This window comes from Nanorana parkeri, unplaced genomic scaffold (assembly GCF_000935625.1).
Source record: "Nanorana parkeri isolate BGI_ZX_2015 unplaced genomic scaffold, ASM93562v1 scaffold922, whole genome shotgun sequence".
NCBI classification, from domain to species: Eukaryota; Metazoa; Chordata; class Amphibia; order Anura; family Dicroglossidae; genus Nanorana; species Nanorana parkeri.
The window spans coordinates 373132-389313 of NW_017307190.1; the positions used below are offsets into that span (position 1 = coordinate 373132).

General features: G+C 41.8%; 1 protein-coding gene across 3 annotated transcripts in view; it reads left to right on the forward strand.

Annotated features, from left to right (window-relative positions):
• The first annotated feature begins 1803 nt into the window (after window positions 1-1803).
• The window catches only part of SLC37A4 (solute carrier family 37 member 4), a 36145-nt gene continuing 21766 nt past the window's right edge, over window positions 1804-16182 (forward strand). The window contains exons 1-5 of one of the 3 annotated variants that reach the window (XM_018566172.1): window positions 7335-7345; window positions 10155-10159; window positions 10207-10212; window positions 11794-12271; window positions 15828-16060. In XM_018566172.1, the coding sequence (XP_018421674.1) occupies window positions 12118-12271; window positions 15828-16060 (387 nt within the window). In that variant the 5' untranslated portion in view covers window positions 7335-7345; window positions 10155-10159; window positions 10207-10212; window positions 11794-12117. Of the gene's footprint in view, window positions 1956-7334; window positions 7346-10154; window positions 10160-10206; window positions 10213-11793; window positions 12272-15827; window positions 16061-16182 lie in introns of those variants that run through there. The other 2 variants (XM_018566171.1, XM_018566173.1) reach the window with 2 other exon arrangements.

Sequence of the window (16182 nt, forward strand, 5' to 3'; positions counted from 1 at the left end):
GGAGTCCTCCGCAGTTACATTCACAGAAAGTACACACCATTGGCAATCAAGTAGCTATAGTGCAACAATAATCTCAAACATATATTGTGGGGGCCCAGCAATACCTTGTGATACTCTACTTATGTTCAATGCTGAATATAAGGGGCCTTAAGGCTTCTTCATGAGATTCTGGAAATTTGTCAGTGTATAAATACATACATACATACAGTGATAGTATATTAAATGACCAATGTGGGGGTATTACTTAAGGGGGGCACAAGTATATTGTGTTGAAGCTTAGAGGTATAGGATTTAATTTTAGTATAATTGTATATGGTGGACATCTTACATTACAGGTTAAGTCCCAAGTCATTTTTGTTTCCTAATCTAGTGACACATTGCATCCTTTTTCCATGTAAAGGGAAAAGCAATCACTTAAGGTTTCTACTGCCAGCCAATCTTTCAGAGTTCTTCACACACAGTTACACACCACTTCTAAATGAGTTACAACAAGACCTCAAAAACTGGGACAGGCAGTGGTTTTCTCGGTTTAGGAGGGCTGCTACTCCAAAGATGCCCTGTGAATCAGTATGACCCACGACCCTAAGGAGGCATCGGCCTTCCAGTCATTCAAAAGTACTTTTGGGCATGCCAGATAACTAGACTGGATTTGTAGACTGGCACTTTCACGCCAATATAAAGGCCTGGGTTGACCTATAAAAAAAAAACCTTTGCTCCCTACCAACTGGAGAACCTCATGTGGATTGCCTCCCAATTTTTACTGTACAGAACCCGAACTTCCCATCTGGCCAATCCTAGAATTTCCCAAGAGAGTGCTGATCATGCCCTAGGATGTGTGCAGGCCATTTTTTCAGCTAAGGGCTCTTCTGAGACCGACGCCACCTCACCTGGCAGATCAATTGGAACCAATTTTTCACTCAACCTCATAGTTCAAGCCGACGTGTGACAATGAAACTGTCACACGTCGGCTCTATACATCGGGAAGTGAGCGAACGCATAACGTCGCTCACTCATTACCCGATCGTCTCCCTGCAGTGAGCGGTGACTGTCAGTCACCACTCTTCGCAGAGATAGCCCCCCTCACCTCTCCAATCCTCCAGTGCTGACTGGGGAAATGGATGGTGTAGGGGGCAGGCACAGCTGGCTCTGCCTCTAGATAGGCAGAGCCAGCTGTCACTCACGCAGCTGGGTTGATCTCGACAGCATTGTCGGGATCCGTCCCGGCTGCGGCGCTCTTAGTATACTGAGCTTTGGGTCACAGAAGGACGCTAGTATATGTACTCCCGTGACCCTAAAGAGAACTATGGGATAAAAAAGTTACCCCATAGTTCTCTTTTAAGTAAATCTTCCTGATGAGTCACATATGGCAGAAAAAAAAGCTGACCGGGTTATAACCCTCCCTTACTCTATCCAAAACTAACGCGAAAGAAAAGTTTTGACCTCAGCTCAACTTTAAGGAAAAAAGTTATATACAATTATATGGTGGTAAAATGACATCAGGGAATTAGCACAATGAGGGTTAATTATGGTTTTAAAATAGGCAATAGTATCTAGTCTGACTGTTCTGATTAAATGCACGGTGAGCTCAACTCATACAGTACAAAGAACTGCAATTTATTATAGCAGAAGTGTGCGCCACCTACTGGCGCGCTGAGAGCATGACACATCTACAGGGATGCTGGGGATGTTTTCGCTCATATGACACAGAGCTGTGGCTTACCTCTGCTTCTGATTGGTCACTTCTAGCTGCCAGCGCAGAATACACAGGACAGAAGGTGATACAATGTAACCATTCATGTTCAAGTCTCCGCGGTATAAAGCGGAGGGAAGGGGGAGCGTGCTTCTCTCCTCATTTGCATATGGAACGTGAGGGCGTGGATAACACCTCCAGTGTACTGTTATGTGGAGGGTGGCTGCCTGGCAGTGTGGTCCTCCTTGATGGTGCTGAGGGGAAGGTGAGTGTGACGTCGTGTGTTCGAATCATTTCTATGACAAGTGTCTGTCCAGTAGCCAGGCCTGTGCTATATCCAGCCAGCCATTTGTTTCCTGCCTGAGGGCTAAGACACATATGCAGCTGTTCCCTGCCGCTACATCACTAAAAGTCAACTTGTGTTTTCTCCAGAAGAAGGCACTCCATTCCTGTCACTGAGGTAAGTGAGGGAACCACTCCATAGCATCAGCAAAGTTAACTTTAAAGGGACCCTGTCACCAATTCAAACAATGCAGGTAAAAACACAGAAAAATCAAGTATTTTAAAGTCAAACTGATCATTTACACACTGCACTGGGTGTGTATATTATCATTAAAGTACAATTAAACTCTCAGGGTGTTATTTTTGGCATATATCTTCTGCTAGCAAACTGTAGATATATTGTATGCAAAAACATTTTTAAAAATGTACCAAAAAGGTTATTATCTCTGTCACTGCCACTCACTCCCATCTGGAGCTTCTTGAGTGGCCGAGCAGCATGATGGGGCGGGCGAATGCGCAGTAGAGATCTTTGGCGGGGAGAAATGCACTGTAAGTAAATGTACGCAGCCGGGAGTGTGCTCGCCGACAGACAACATGGGACGGGAAGAGACAGCAGTCAGAGCTGGATCAGAGACCGGCACCAGCGCTGGAGGGGTTGCTGAACACAAGTGGAAGGAAGAAAATGATCGGATCAAGAGGCTTCATTTGGTCCTGGTTCACACTGATCATTTTGTAGTATTTTTTCTGCCCTAAAACACGCTCAAAAAATCTGACCAAATCCCATTCATTTCTATGGCCCTGTTCACATCTGAGCATTTTGTCGCAATAAGCAAAACGCCTGCCACTGGAAAAAGTACAGGAGCTTCTTTTTGGCATATTACAGCTCCTTTTGGCCCCATAGACTCAATAGGAAATGCTTGAAAACGCCCGTTTGCTGTGGTTTTGCGCATTTTTATGCATGTTTTCTGCGCTTTTTCCTCTAACATCAATGAGCTACAATCTGCTCACAAAAATGCACTCCCCCCCCCCCATATGCACATAAACATGCGCGTTAAAACGCGCAAAAATGTTGTCGTCTAGGTGTGAACCAGGTCTTAAGGTAAGTCCTTAAAGTAGCATGGCAGGTGGAGGAAAAAAATTGTGGCTTTAATGTCACTTTACAATCTGTGTGGAGGGCGGCTGCAAAGTATATGCCGTCTCCTATACATAACTGTCGGCTTCCGGGTGCTGCCTGGAGCAGTTAAGTGCTCTGGTCACAAGCCTCACTCCTTGCCCATTCACAAAATGCCTTATATTTTTCTCAGATAATACAAGGTGTTCTGTGATTGGAGGAAGACAGGGTCATAGATATGACATCATCTCTCTTCCTGGAATCACAGAACACCTTGTATTCTTTAATAAAAATACAAGGCATTCTGTGAATGGGTATGTAGTAGGGCTGCAACAACTAATCGACATGATCGATTATAATCGATGATTGAAAGAGTTGTCAACTTTTTCAATCATCGATTAATCGGCTTCTGATTGATTGGCCCTGTTCACGGCTCCACACACGCTGCCCGCCACCCCTCCTCCCCACCTCACGCTCGCCGCTACCAGACCCGCCCGCATCCACGCTCTGCACCTCCTCCCCGCCTCACGCTCACCGCCCACCCAAATCATCGATCGGCACAGGGACACAGGGAGAAGAAGTAAGGAGGAGCAGATGTGGGCGCATTACAGCCGCCGATAGACATGCCCGATCTCAGAAACAAGTTGCTGGAAGACTGCTCAGGTAAGCCTGCACTTTCCCCCCACATGCTGCTCTATAATGTATTGCTGGGATTTGTATTCCTCTATAGCTGATGGTACTTTGTGCTGTATATTATTCCATCAGCTATAGAGGACTACAAATCCCAGCAATACATTGTACACTGTATAATGTATTGCTGGGATTTGTTGTACTCCTCTATAGCTGGTGGTATTCTGCATTGCACTGTATAGAGGACTACAAATCAATGAATAATACATTATACAGTGGTGCAATGCCGAATGCCACCAGCTATAGAGGAGTACAAAACCCAGCAATAGTACATTATACAGCGCAATGCAGAATATCGCATGTACTATTGCTGGGTTTTGTACTCCTCTATAGCCGTTACCATTCGGCATTCATTGCTGTATAATTTTACACTTTTCATTTCACTATATTGCACACCACACTTTTTTTTTCATTTTTACTTCCAAAGTTCCAAGCTTGCTCCTGTGATGGACTACAATCTCAATACAAACTAGAAGTCCCATCACTGGAGCCATTTTTAAAAATGTATTTTATTTTTTATCCAATTAACCGATTAATCGAACTTAATAATCGGCTAACTAATCGATTTTGAAAATAATCGTTAGCTGCAGCTCTAGTATGTAGGGAGGAAGGGCGGGGATGTGACTGGAACACTTTACTGCTCACATCTCATTCTGTGCAGCTCCCAGAAGATGAGAGTTATGTGTAGGAGCTGGCATGCTGCAAGGTAAGATTTTGATATTTTGCAGCAGCCCTTATAACATTTATAACTCATAACCCAGTGTGGTATGTAAATTGTAATTTATTTTCATGGAGTTTGGCATTGAATACTTACTTACAGCACTTTTTTTTTTTTTAAATTCCGTATATGATTTTCTATTGATTTCTGTCATTCAATCTCTCAGCGTCTCCGCATACACTGGCTGATCTCCATGCTGCTCATGCAGACCTATTGCTCCAAGAGATCTGCTCCTTTCTTCACAATTGAATGATATCTTTTATCTAATCTTGTCTCTGTTCCCAAAACCAAGAGGGGGTGTCAAAGCCATTTTGGAGCTGAAGGCCCTGTCTTTTGGGTATAAATATTCTGCCCGAATCTGCCTCCCCTCCTCGTGGGGACTAAACGGCTGTGTTTTCAGAGCTGGCAGCCTTGTCCTGTAGAACCCTCAATGGTCTTGTATTTCCCAAACTCCCTAGAAGACGCCTCCAGGCCCTAAGGCCATTTGTTTGGATGGAATTGTACCTTGCATGTTGCTCAGTCAGGGGACCTCTCATATAGGGGAGGTTTTATATTCCGTTTGCAGCTCATGCTTCTTACAGACAGCATTGTACTGTTCCTGCCTTATGGGAGTTCTTTAGATTTCCGCCCTCTGGACACTGCTTTGAGACGTCCCAGTGGTCAAATTCAAGATCTCTGTGTCCTACAATGAATGGAAGAGAAAATAAGATTTTTGTACTTACCATAAAATTCAGCGTTATTCGCTTGCTGTGCTAAATGCTTTCTTTAAAGTATTAAATTCTCAAACCTTATTTCAATAATGAATCCAGATCAAACAAATATGCATTGCCTGCAAAGAATTTCTTTACATTTTTGACCAAACACTTACAGTCATCATGTTTCCAAACAGCTCCAACTCTCTGAGCTCAGCTTCCCTGAACTGTTCAGTACATCACAAAGACAGCACAATCTCCAGCAACTGTTCATCTACTAACTTGTGGAAGGGAGAAGTGAGGAGAGGGGAACGGGGGGGAGGAAAGTAGCTTGCTTTGCTGTGTCTGTGTGTTTTTGGAGACACAAACCGCTTACTAACGCACACAAGGGTGGCTCCATAGCACCCTGCAAGGGAAAGTAGCCACCCTAAAACAGGATATCAGGACTAGTGCTCAGGAAACCAGCTGATTCTATAGGAAGCAAACACGTTTAAACATCAAGAAGCAGATCAAGAAGTGATTTTATCAGCATTTGGAATAGCTTAGAAACATTTTGACTTTAATATCACTTCAAAGCTTACTGTAATGTTAATGTCATTCACTAGGTGCACGTTCATTGTGTTATAAATAGAATTTGTGTGATCGGGGTGAGTTCAGCCCAACTAATGTACTGGTGAGGGCTTGTTCACACACCACGCACCGCAATTCCTCACAAAACTTCCCCCTGCGTTCTGAGGCAGGAGGGGGTGTGGCGGTGCATTGAATTCAATGGCACCGCTTCCACGCCCCTCCCCCCCCACTCAGTTTCGGCAACGATATCGATACTAGTATTGGTGCATCCCTAGTTAAAACCAATGAAATTACAAACAACATTCTACAAGTCTGTGATGGTATTATCTACAGGGCTATTCACTAATGAGTGAAGAGTTTGGAGAAGGCAGGAGAAGAGAACAATCTAGGACAGCATATCTGAACTGGAAACATTCTCCAATTCAGCTCACTTTCCAGTTCAGCTATGTTGTCCTAGATTGTTCACTTCTCCTGCATTCTCCAAACTCTTCACTCATTAGTGAATAGCCCTGTAGATAATACCATCAGAGACTTGTAGAATGTTGTTTGTAATTTCATTGGGTGAAGAGCTTGGAGAAGGCAGGAGAAGTGAACAATCGATGAAATTACAAACAACATTCTCCAACTCAGCTATGTTGTCCTAGATTGTTCACTTCTCCTGCTCTTCACCCTTTTGTGACTACAAGATTTTTCATATGAATGTTTGTACAAAAAAATCTACCAGTGTATGGCTAGCATTACATTCCCCTTAAATATGCCCCAGGGTTTTCTTGAACATGAACACATATTGATAAGATTGTGTACATTAGGATTATTTTATTCACATGTACATGTATGTCAAAGAAAAATACAAATGTTGAATCAATTGTCATTTATCACAAGATCCAAAATACATGTTTTGCACTAAGCAGACATAAACATTTTGTACACTTGTTTGTAGTTTTGTTTCATGATGTTCCTTACATTTAGGTTAATACTTTGTCTTGTGACAGGATGGGGTTAATGTGAGCCCTCTCACATTTGCACTGATGCTATTTGTGAAAGACTGTCTGTCAGCCCCCAGAGCTGCAAAGCTCAGCATGTTTTATATTTAGTCCCTACCATTCGAGTGTTCCATTAAATTCTAGCTCTTGCCAGATATGCATTCAACCTAAAATCTTCATGCTGAAAATAACTGGAGTAATTACTACATACATTACATACATATGGCTGTCATATTGTATTTCACTCTATGCCATAGGGTTACCCTTATATAATGTTCTTCATAAACAACAGGTAGCAAAGTTATGGTCAGCTTAGACCAAGTACTCTACAGAAATACACAGAGGAGAATTGGTCAAAACTGGAGCATACAAAATCTGGGGCAGATTTGCACTGCAGCCAATCAGCTTCTCTCTTTCATTTTCAAATCTCACCAGAGCAAACAGAAAAGAGATGCTGATTGGGCAACTGCTCCAGATTCTGTTTGCTACAGTTTTGATAAATCTCCCCCCCCCAATGTGTATTTACACTTAGAAGTACAGACTGTAATTTCACATTGGTTCGGGTGACCGCACTCTTGGCACTCTCTCCTGTGTTCGATGCCATTCATTGTCTTCCAGAAGGAAAATAAATGTATTTCTGCATTGTAGTTGAGAAGGAGAACTTTACAGGGAAACACAATAATGCATTTTATCTTCACAGGTATAAGTTGGAACAATAGGAAGACATTGTGTAAGATATTTAATTACAGTATAATTCCTTGCAGTTATTTAAAAAAAATACCTTATTCCGCATGACCTTGACCCCACATTGTTGGATCTTTGATTCATGGGGTTCTTCTTGTCTTGCTATGAATTAAAGAGATTTCTGGGCCTTTCTCGCCTTCCCTCTTTTCCTTTTCTTTCCCTTCTCTTCTTGTTCAGTTTCCTCTTTACCTTTTCTTTTTATTTGATGTAACTCGAGAATCCTATGTGGGTGGATTTCATGTCATTCACTGCATGTCTATTGTTTTATGTTTATTGCACTTTGCACATACTGTATTGGACCTTGGACCTACCCACTGTTCCTTGGGCACTGATCTATGTTGTTGCTTTTTTGTATACTTTGTGATATGCTTTAAACTTGTTGAATAAAAATGATTGAATTAAAGAAAAAACAAAACAAACTTATTTTCAGGTAATCATTAAAAAAAACATTAAACTAAGGCTGGAGTTACACAATGGCATTTTTGGCCTGGTTTGTTTTCCTTTTAAATCAATGGAAAACTTAAAGGTGACACTAAACTCAGGAGTTAAACCTTAAAAAGCATTCACATACCTTAACTATTAATAAAAGTGTATCTTATCTGTGTATCACTCGGCTGTAGATCCTCAAATCATCTCTGAATACATGCTGACACTGTCCTTCCTTCTGGAGGCTACTATTGTTCCCCATGGTCCCCGTGTGTGCTGTAAAGTAGTCACCACTCCAAGCTCACTCCTGTGATGGACTACAAGCTCAATACAAATGAGTATATAAACGTGAGATTGTAGCCCATCACGCGAGTGAGCTTAGAGCAGGGGGATCTTTACAACACACAGGGACCATGGTGAGCAAAAATAGCTACCCTCCAGAAAGAAGGACAGTGTCATCACCAATTCAAAGTCAGTCAGAGTAGGAGATAGTCAGACAGGTTGTGGTAAAGAGTTCCAGAGGATGGGAAAGACTCTAGAGAAGTCCTAGAGGCGAGCATGGGAGGAGTTGACGAGGGAGCTGGAAAGCAGGCGGCCTTTGGAAGAGCGGAGGGGACGGTTAGGTTGATACTTTAAGACAAGGTTTGATATATAGCTGGGGGCAGAGCTGTGGGTGGCTTTGTAAGCCGTTAATAATTTGGATTTATCCTTTGGGCGATTGGAACCCAGTCAGGGATTTGCAGAGGGGGGTTGCAGACAATGAGTGGTTGGTTAGGTGGATGAGTCTAGCAGGTTGTCTCCAGGATCTAGATATGGTCTGGTGGTTTGCTACAAAGATAACGTTAGTGAGTTTATCGGGGTTGTTTTTTTAGGAGAATTTCCACCTCAGAAGGTTGTAACTTCATATCCACCGTTTTGGGACTTTACAGCAATCCTACCAAATGTGAAGCATAGAGCCTGAAGTGGTGCAGGACCTGAAGCACAGGGAAAAGGCAGTTTATTCTGTCTAGGGTGGAACACCACCGCCTAGGGACTTTATTGGAATTTTCTCAGGCTATGGTGTTAGTGGAACTCGTAGCCATATCTTACCTAGTCAGTGCTATCTGGTCTTCTTCCCATTGTATGATATATGAGAGTTTATCACAGCCAGGTGCGAGAGTAAGGTCTTTATATAGGACTGAGACAAGGCCCGGGGGGTTAAGGGTTGTTAAAGCATCTGTCCATACCAGTGGGGATGTCGTTTTATCACAGAGCAAAGATTGAAGATAGTATTGTATCTGTAGATAACGTGTGGCTGGCTCTCACCCATGCCCTTCTGTCTAGGGATTAGATGAGTGCATCATTTCTGGTTCCTGTCACTAAGCCCTGGTTCACACCTAGGTGGCACTGTTTTTGCACTTTTGTACGCACATTAGCAGCATACGGTTATTTGCACATTCATGCACATTGTGCACATTTTTGTATGCGCGTTTTAACGCACGTACATGAAGACGCGCACTTTGATTGACAGCTCATAAACGATTGTGGGCAATGGAAGAACGCGACTAGAAACGAGCAAAAACGCTCACGAAAATGTGCAGCATGCTTCTGTTGCGCGTTTTGTGGCATTTCCAATGAAGTCTATGGGGTGAAAAAGCGCTTTTAACTGCCCAAAGAAGCCCCTGTATCTTTTCAGGCATCTGGCGTTTTCCTGCTAGGCGTTTTTCTTCTCGGGTGTGAACCAGGGACATTGAAATTCATGGGATTTTTTTGTGTTGGGCAGTTAAAAGCGCTTTTCGAACTGCTCAAAAACACCCAGGTGTGAACCAGGGCTGAAGATCTTAAATGGAATATGTACAGTGCCTTTAAAAAGTATTCATCCTTTTGGATAATCTAATGTTTTGTTGTCATAAAAATCTGAAGAAATGGATTTCATTTATTGACATTAATGAAAAATAAACACTTTTAATTCATTGAACTGAAAAGAACATACAGATCAGGAGTTTGTATTTCAATCTCAAATCACAGGCCATATTCCAGTTCCAGGTCAGGTACTCGGAAGTATTGAAGCCACTGGATCAGCATTCGAATGGACATGCTGAAAATGCATACAAGGTCTTTTAAGAGAGTTGTAAGAGAGACCTGTGTTTTTTTTTTTTCTTAACTCAAAACAAGATTAAATGAAAAACAACTATTTAAACATGTTTTTTGTTTTTTTCCCCCACGGCTAAATGGTACTTTAATGTTTGTGTTTGCTGTCCTTAGAGAGTTCTAGTTAGCTGGGGATCTGGTTTGTCCTGTCCATATGGCCTTGCGCACAGTTAAGAGTTAACACCTCTGCAAATTGTATTTTGTTCTCAGCTTTGTACGCACAAAGTGTTTGTGTGTTTCAAAAACATCTTGTGGAATTTGTCCTTTTCCAGACTTCCCTGGACCTGTAAACTTTGAACCAACTGCGCTTTTAGCAGGTACATCAATAATTTTGGTCAAGAGGTCATCACCACAGCTGTGCACAAGAGGAATTGTAGTGCACAGGAACACATGGTTGAAAAACCAGAAAAAGGGGGTGACAAACACCATACATGACGTCAGACAGAGGCTACAAAAAAATAAACACGGTTAATGGATAACTGTACCGTACTTTTGTGCTGTATCAAAACAAATATTAAAAAAACCATCTAATGCAATGGCATTCAGGAAAGTGACCCATTGAAAAATTCCACCTCTACTCCTGTTCTAGTGACAGCTCAACATTTTGGATTTTTTTGCTGGTGACAGTGGTGACTAGGAAAGGCTTATTATAACTCGTATCTAATCTATTCAAAGCTAAAAAAAAAAAGGTTTGGTTTTAAAAACATTATAAAAGGATATTGAAGTTGAAAGGTTTTTAAGCTATTTCAAATGCTGATGAAATCACTTACAATAGATGCTGCTCCTCGATGTTTGGAAGTTTTAGTTTCCTGCAGAATCAGCTGGTCCTGATATCCTGTTTTAGGGTGGCTCCTTTCCCTTGGAAGGTCCTATGTAGCCACCCTTGTCTGTGCTAGTAAGCTGTGTGGGTCTCCACAAACACACAGGCTCGGCAAGGCAAACTGCTCCCCTCCTCCTCCTCCAAGCTAGTAGATGGATGGCTGCTGGAGTCTGCTGTGTTCCGTATGAACTTGTGTTGGACAGAAGGTTCAGGGAAGCTGAGCTGAGAGAGTCGGAGCTGTTCAGAAACATGATGACCGCATGCCTTCATCCTTCATTCACACCTAGGTGACAGCCTTTCAGTGCAGATTACATGCTTTTTTTAAATGCGCACTTTCGCACGTGTATTGAGTCGCGCTTTTTTTTGTAAGCATATTGTGACATATTGATGTAAATGAGAAATGCGCAGGAAGCATTTCCTAGTGAGTCTATAGGGAAAAAAATCACTAATCTGCCCCAAAAAAACTCATGTACCTTTACCAGCAACAGGCGTATTTTATGCATGAATTGGCGCATATGTGTGAACAGGGGCCATAGGAATATGGTATTTCTTGTGCTGTGCATTTCAGCGTGCACAAATACGCGCACAAAAACTCCATGGTGTGCACGGGGACTAAACGTTTGGGAAAAAATTTTAAGAAATACTTTGCTCTTCAATGTACAGTATATCTGTTTGAGCTGGATTCATTACTGAAAAAGCGTTTGGGAGTTTATTACTACTTTATGACTGGGTTGTTTTCTTTATTATTCGATTGCTTTTCACCTGTCTGATTACTATTTGTACTAATTGTATCTCTGGTTGGTCTTTGCCTCCTGTGTTTCATTGTGACATACATCAGGTAAAAAAGTGTTACAAATGTTTGTCGGTTGGAATGTTGAATGCCTCTGCTGTCAGTTTGCACCTTGCCTAAATATTTCCCTTTTGTCTGTCCCTGCAGGGTAATGTACGTGCGTGACACTGTTGGGTTAATCATTCTCCCTGAAGTATTTTTGCTGCCAGCCTCATAGAAAACAGGCAGCAAACTCACTACTCAGCAGAAAGGCCAGAAGAGATTGGCAGAATCCCTTCCCCTCCTCGGATGTTCTCTACTTAGAACTCCACAGGCTTGTTCTGTGGTCTGTGTTCTCACCGGGAAATCTGTGTGCTATATGTGAACTGTGCGGATACATGCATCTATAGACCGAGCACCAGAAGAAGAGCTTTTCCTCTGCCATTTTAAATGAATTACTGGATCTAAGTTACAAATCTCCACGTGGACACAATGGGTCAGCAAGGGCAGGGATATGGCTACTACAGGACTGTCATCTTTAGTGCCATGTTTTTGGGATATACTTTGTACTATTTTAATCGTAAGACATTCTCTTTTGTCATGCCATCTATAATGCAAGAAATCAAGCTTGACAAGGATGATTTGGGTGAGTTGTTTGTGAACATCTGCTCTGCAAGGAGCCTAAATAATGTTTTCATAACTTCACTTTTTATATACCGGTAGTCATTGTTTATTTCATTATGTGTAGTTTTATCTATATTTTTATGCATAGTATATACTTCAGTTGCTCAGGGTGTGCATATAGATCTTGCAATGCAATGTACGCACTTCGGATCCACTGTAAGCACTTCGGATCCACTGTAAGCACTTCAGATCTTCATAATTTAACAATGCTACCTGCACAGATTATTCAGCCTGTAGTCTATGACCTGCATTTGGGTGTCGAAAAATGCAGGTCCGTATGTCTTATCACCCTCCCTGCTGTATTATGCCTAAACAAAGCTAAAGGTCACATCAAATGAAAATCATTAAATGTATTACACCATACACATAAAACTGCCATTTTAGTCCTGTGTTAATGTTTCAGAAGCCTGGATATGGGGAGTTATTTTTTCAGCAAAGAAGTACGATCTTGTGTTTTCTAAGACAGATTTTCCATAAGAATTCAGCCTAAAGTCGACGTTCTGTTTATTTACCGACTTCCTGGAGCAGGGTCCCTCCAGGTTGGACTGGCTTATACTTTTATGACACTTTCACTATTTCACCACAGATAAGAGTGAGCTCAGTGGTGTGACAATAACCATAGCAGCCCACACAGCTAATATTGGACATGGAGGTGGAAGGGGGTCCCATTAGGGTGCTGTTAAGGCAATTTAAACATCAAAAATCTGCGTACATGTGAAGAAAACAAATCAATCACTGAATTATTAAGGACTGTAGAGGTTGCTATTGACACTGACCCTCTACCCCTGTGACATTTTCAATTAAGAGCTGAGGTCAGCAATACAGGAGGAGACTTCGTTGTCACAGATACCCTTTGCAGGCTGTGCAGTAAGAATAATTTGTTTAGCTGTCTTAGTAGTGTAGATTTGTTCCCCTCTTGTCATCCTGGCCAGCACTGAAATTAACCCTGTATGCCTAATGCTTCAAGCTGTATGAATCCCAGAGTGCCTTCTAAGCTAAAACTGAGTAGTTTGTAGTTCTCCAACAAAACCCTTATTTTTAGGTTTATATTAGGGTTACAGAATAATTGTGTCCAGGAGTACTAACCAATATGTCATAATATAATGTTTTGTGAAGGTCATTAATAGTACTACTACTACCCACCTCTTCCCTAAAACCTCAGTCCACAGCATTGGTCCCTAGAAGTGTACTGACTACACTGGCAGCTCTCCTACCACCTGTCCTTGGTTTAGACATAGTTTATGTGAAGATCAATGAAAGTAGGGAGGTCGCTGGTGGCCCCATCAAAAGTTTGATATAGGGACCCATGATTTGTAGTTATGTCCCTGAGTAGGTTCTGTGTGAAGGCGAGACACTGATTGGATACATAGACAAAGGCAGCAAAGCCCATCCTCATTTCTGACAAGCTGAGCTTGTGGAGACTGATTTTCTCATGTCAGCAGCCTGGAGGAGCAGTAAACCTAATGTCACATTTTAGCTTTAGTTTCACTCTATTATTAAATACCAGATTACAAGGCATTGTGATTGGAGGCCCAGCCCATCCCTGTCCCCTCCTCTCCTCCTGCATTCACAGAATGCATTGTATTCGTTGAAAAAATACAAGGCATTTTGTGAATGGGCAAGTAGTTAGAAGGGGCAGCTACTCTACTGCCTGAGTCGCAACATTCTCCCCTCTGTACTTGGATGTTCAGCATTATTTGCAGGAGACAGCAAAGTTGTCTTCAAAGCAGCAATAAGTTTGATATACTACCAAACAGTGCAATGGGTGGGGGCTTAGCCCAGAAGTTACAGGAGTCAAGCCTTCAGTAAGAAAGTAATAAACTAAACACTAGAGCATGATCATAACTGAAGACCAACCTCATATGACTCATCATAGCAAGCTGTGTTTGTGGAAGTGATTTATTTCCGTCATTGTTCTCATGCAGTGTTGCCATTTGTTTGCCCGCACAATATATTACCAGGAACTTGTATAGCAATATGGGAGCTGTCATTGTTATTTTGATGGTACTAGTTCAAGGACTGCAATTCCTCAGGGCTCATTCACACCACCGGCCACATCTGCTGGTGTATGCTGTGAAGTAAACAGTGCCGATGCATTCTGAATGACAATCACAAACTGATATTTCATTCATGTTTATTTACTGCAGCACATTGAGATGCAAGTGTAATGCATCACAACATGCTGCAGGTTCCTACCTTTTTTTCAGCACACACACAGAACTGGACTAATAGAACATTACCACGTGACCCACATGATAGACTTTAGACTTTTTATTGCACTTCAGTAGTTGCACTCTTTTGTGTTATATTGTAAATGTTTATTATGCTCAGGAAAAGGGAAGTTTAGGAAAAGTAGACAAACTGCATGGAGAGAGATTAGGAAACTGTACTTTTATTCTAATTGCTAGCTCTTTAAGCAGTTAACCGCACCAATCTAATTCTCACCTGTGTCCGATCCAGTGAGATATCAGCCATTAAGTGGCTTGCATTGTAACTCTCCATTCATTCCCATGTAGACAATGCACTCCAGAAGAACAAACTCTCCATAAGATTTGAATGAAGAAAGTAGTGTGCATGCACAAGCCTGGCTCAGAAGACTTGTCTAGTGAACAAGGTGGTGATATCTCTTTGGACTGGGGATAGGTGAATATAAGACTTACATTGAAAGCTGAGGGCAGAGGACAGTACAGTATGTCAGGGCTGGTCATATCACAGGAGCGAAGTATCCAATGCTCATTAAAAATTACAGCTGGTGCCTAACTTTTCAGGCCTTCTCTAATTGTGATCAATGGCACTGGCTCCTAAAAAATCCTGCTGGCTCCTGGATTGGACAGACTGGCTACTGAATTCTATATTAATTTGTCTGGTATAAGTATAACTATACCAAAGGTGCAGCTATACTTAAGGTGTCTATAGACATCAGAGAACATTTGTCTGATCTGAATATATAAAGATCAGATCAGGGAACATTTGTATGTTTGTTGGCACATCCATGACCTTGCCTGACTTCCCCTGGCTGAGCCTGGGGGGTGGGAAAGGAGATGCCCCTGGAATATTTTTCCTGGCTGATCTTTGCCCCAAGATAGATCACCACATGTAGTACTTCCCAGTCCCTCCATAGGTAGACATGTAAGGTCACCTGTTGAATGAGTTTGATTCTTTCCTGAGGAATTGTCCCCCAACCTAACTGTAAAGTTTAAATAAGTAAAGTTAAAAGAGATAACATAGTGAGGTGTTTCCATTCTGCAATTTTCTGTGTAAGACAATTGTTGCATACTAATTATAGGTATGTTGTAAAATCATTTTTATCGTCTTGATTGCAATATGTCTTCTACAAGTATTAAAAGACAAACTAAACTAAGAAAAATATTGGTTAAAAAGATACTGGAATAAACCAATAAATTCTTGAATCTAGAGTTTTATTTCTTCGATATTAAATTCTCTTTTATGGTAAATTCTATTAAGTCTTCTGATCTGTTTTGAAAAATATGTATAATGCAAATTTTATTCACCCACAGGTTTGATCACCAGCAGCCAGTCAGCGGCATATGCAATCAGCAAGTTTATAAGTGGAGTCCTGTCTGATCAGATAAGTGCCCGCTGGCTCTTCTCTTCAGGTTTATGCTTAGTGGGCTTAGTGAACGTTGTATTCTCGTGGAGCTCCAGCGTGCAAGTCTTTGCTATACTTTGGTTCTTCAATGGGCTGGCACAGGGATTTGGATGGCCACCCTGCGGGAAGGTTCTCCGTAAGGTAAGCATGAACCAAGCTGAACTGTCAGCTGTAGCAGTGTTCCAAAATAATATTCTTAAAGCTGAACCTCCGGCATAAAAAAAATACACTTACAGTATTCCTCAGTTCCCCCCCCCCCCCCT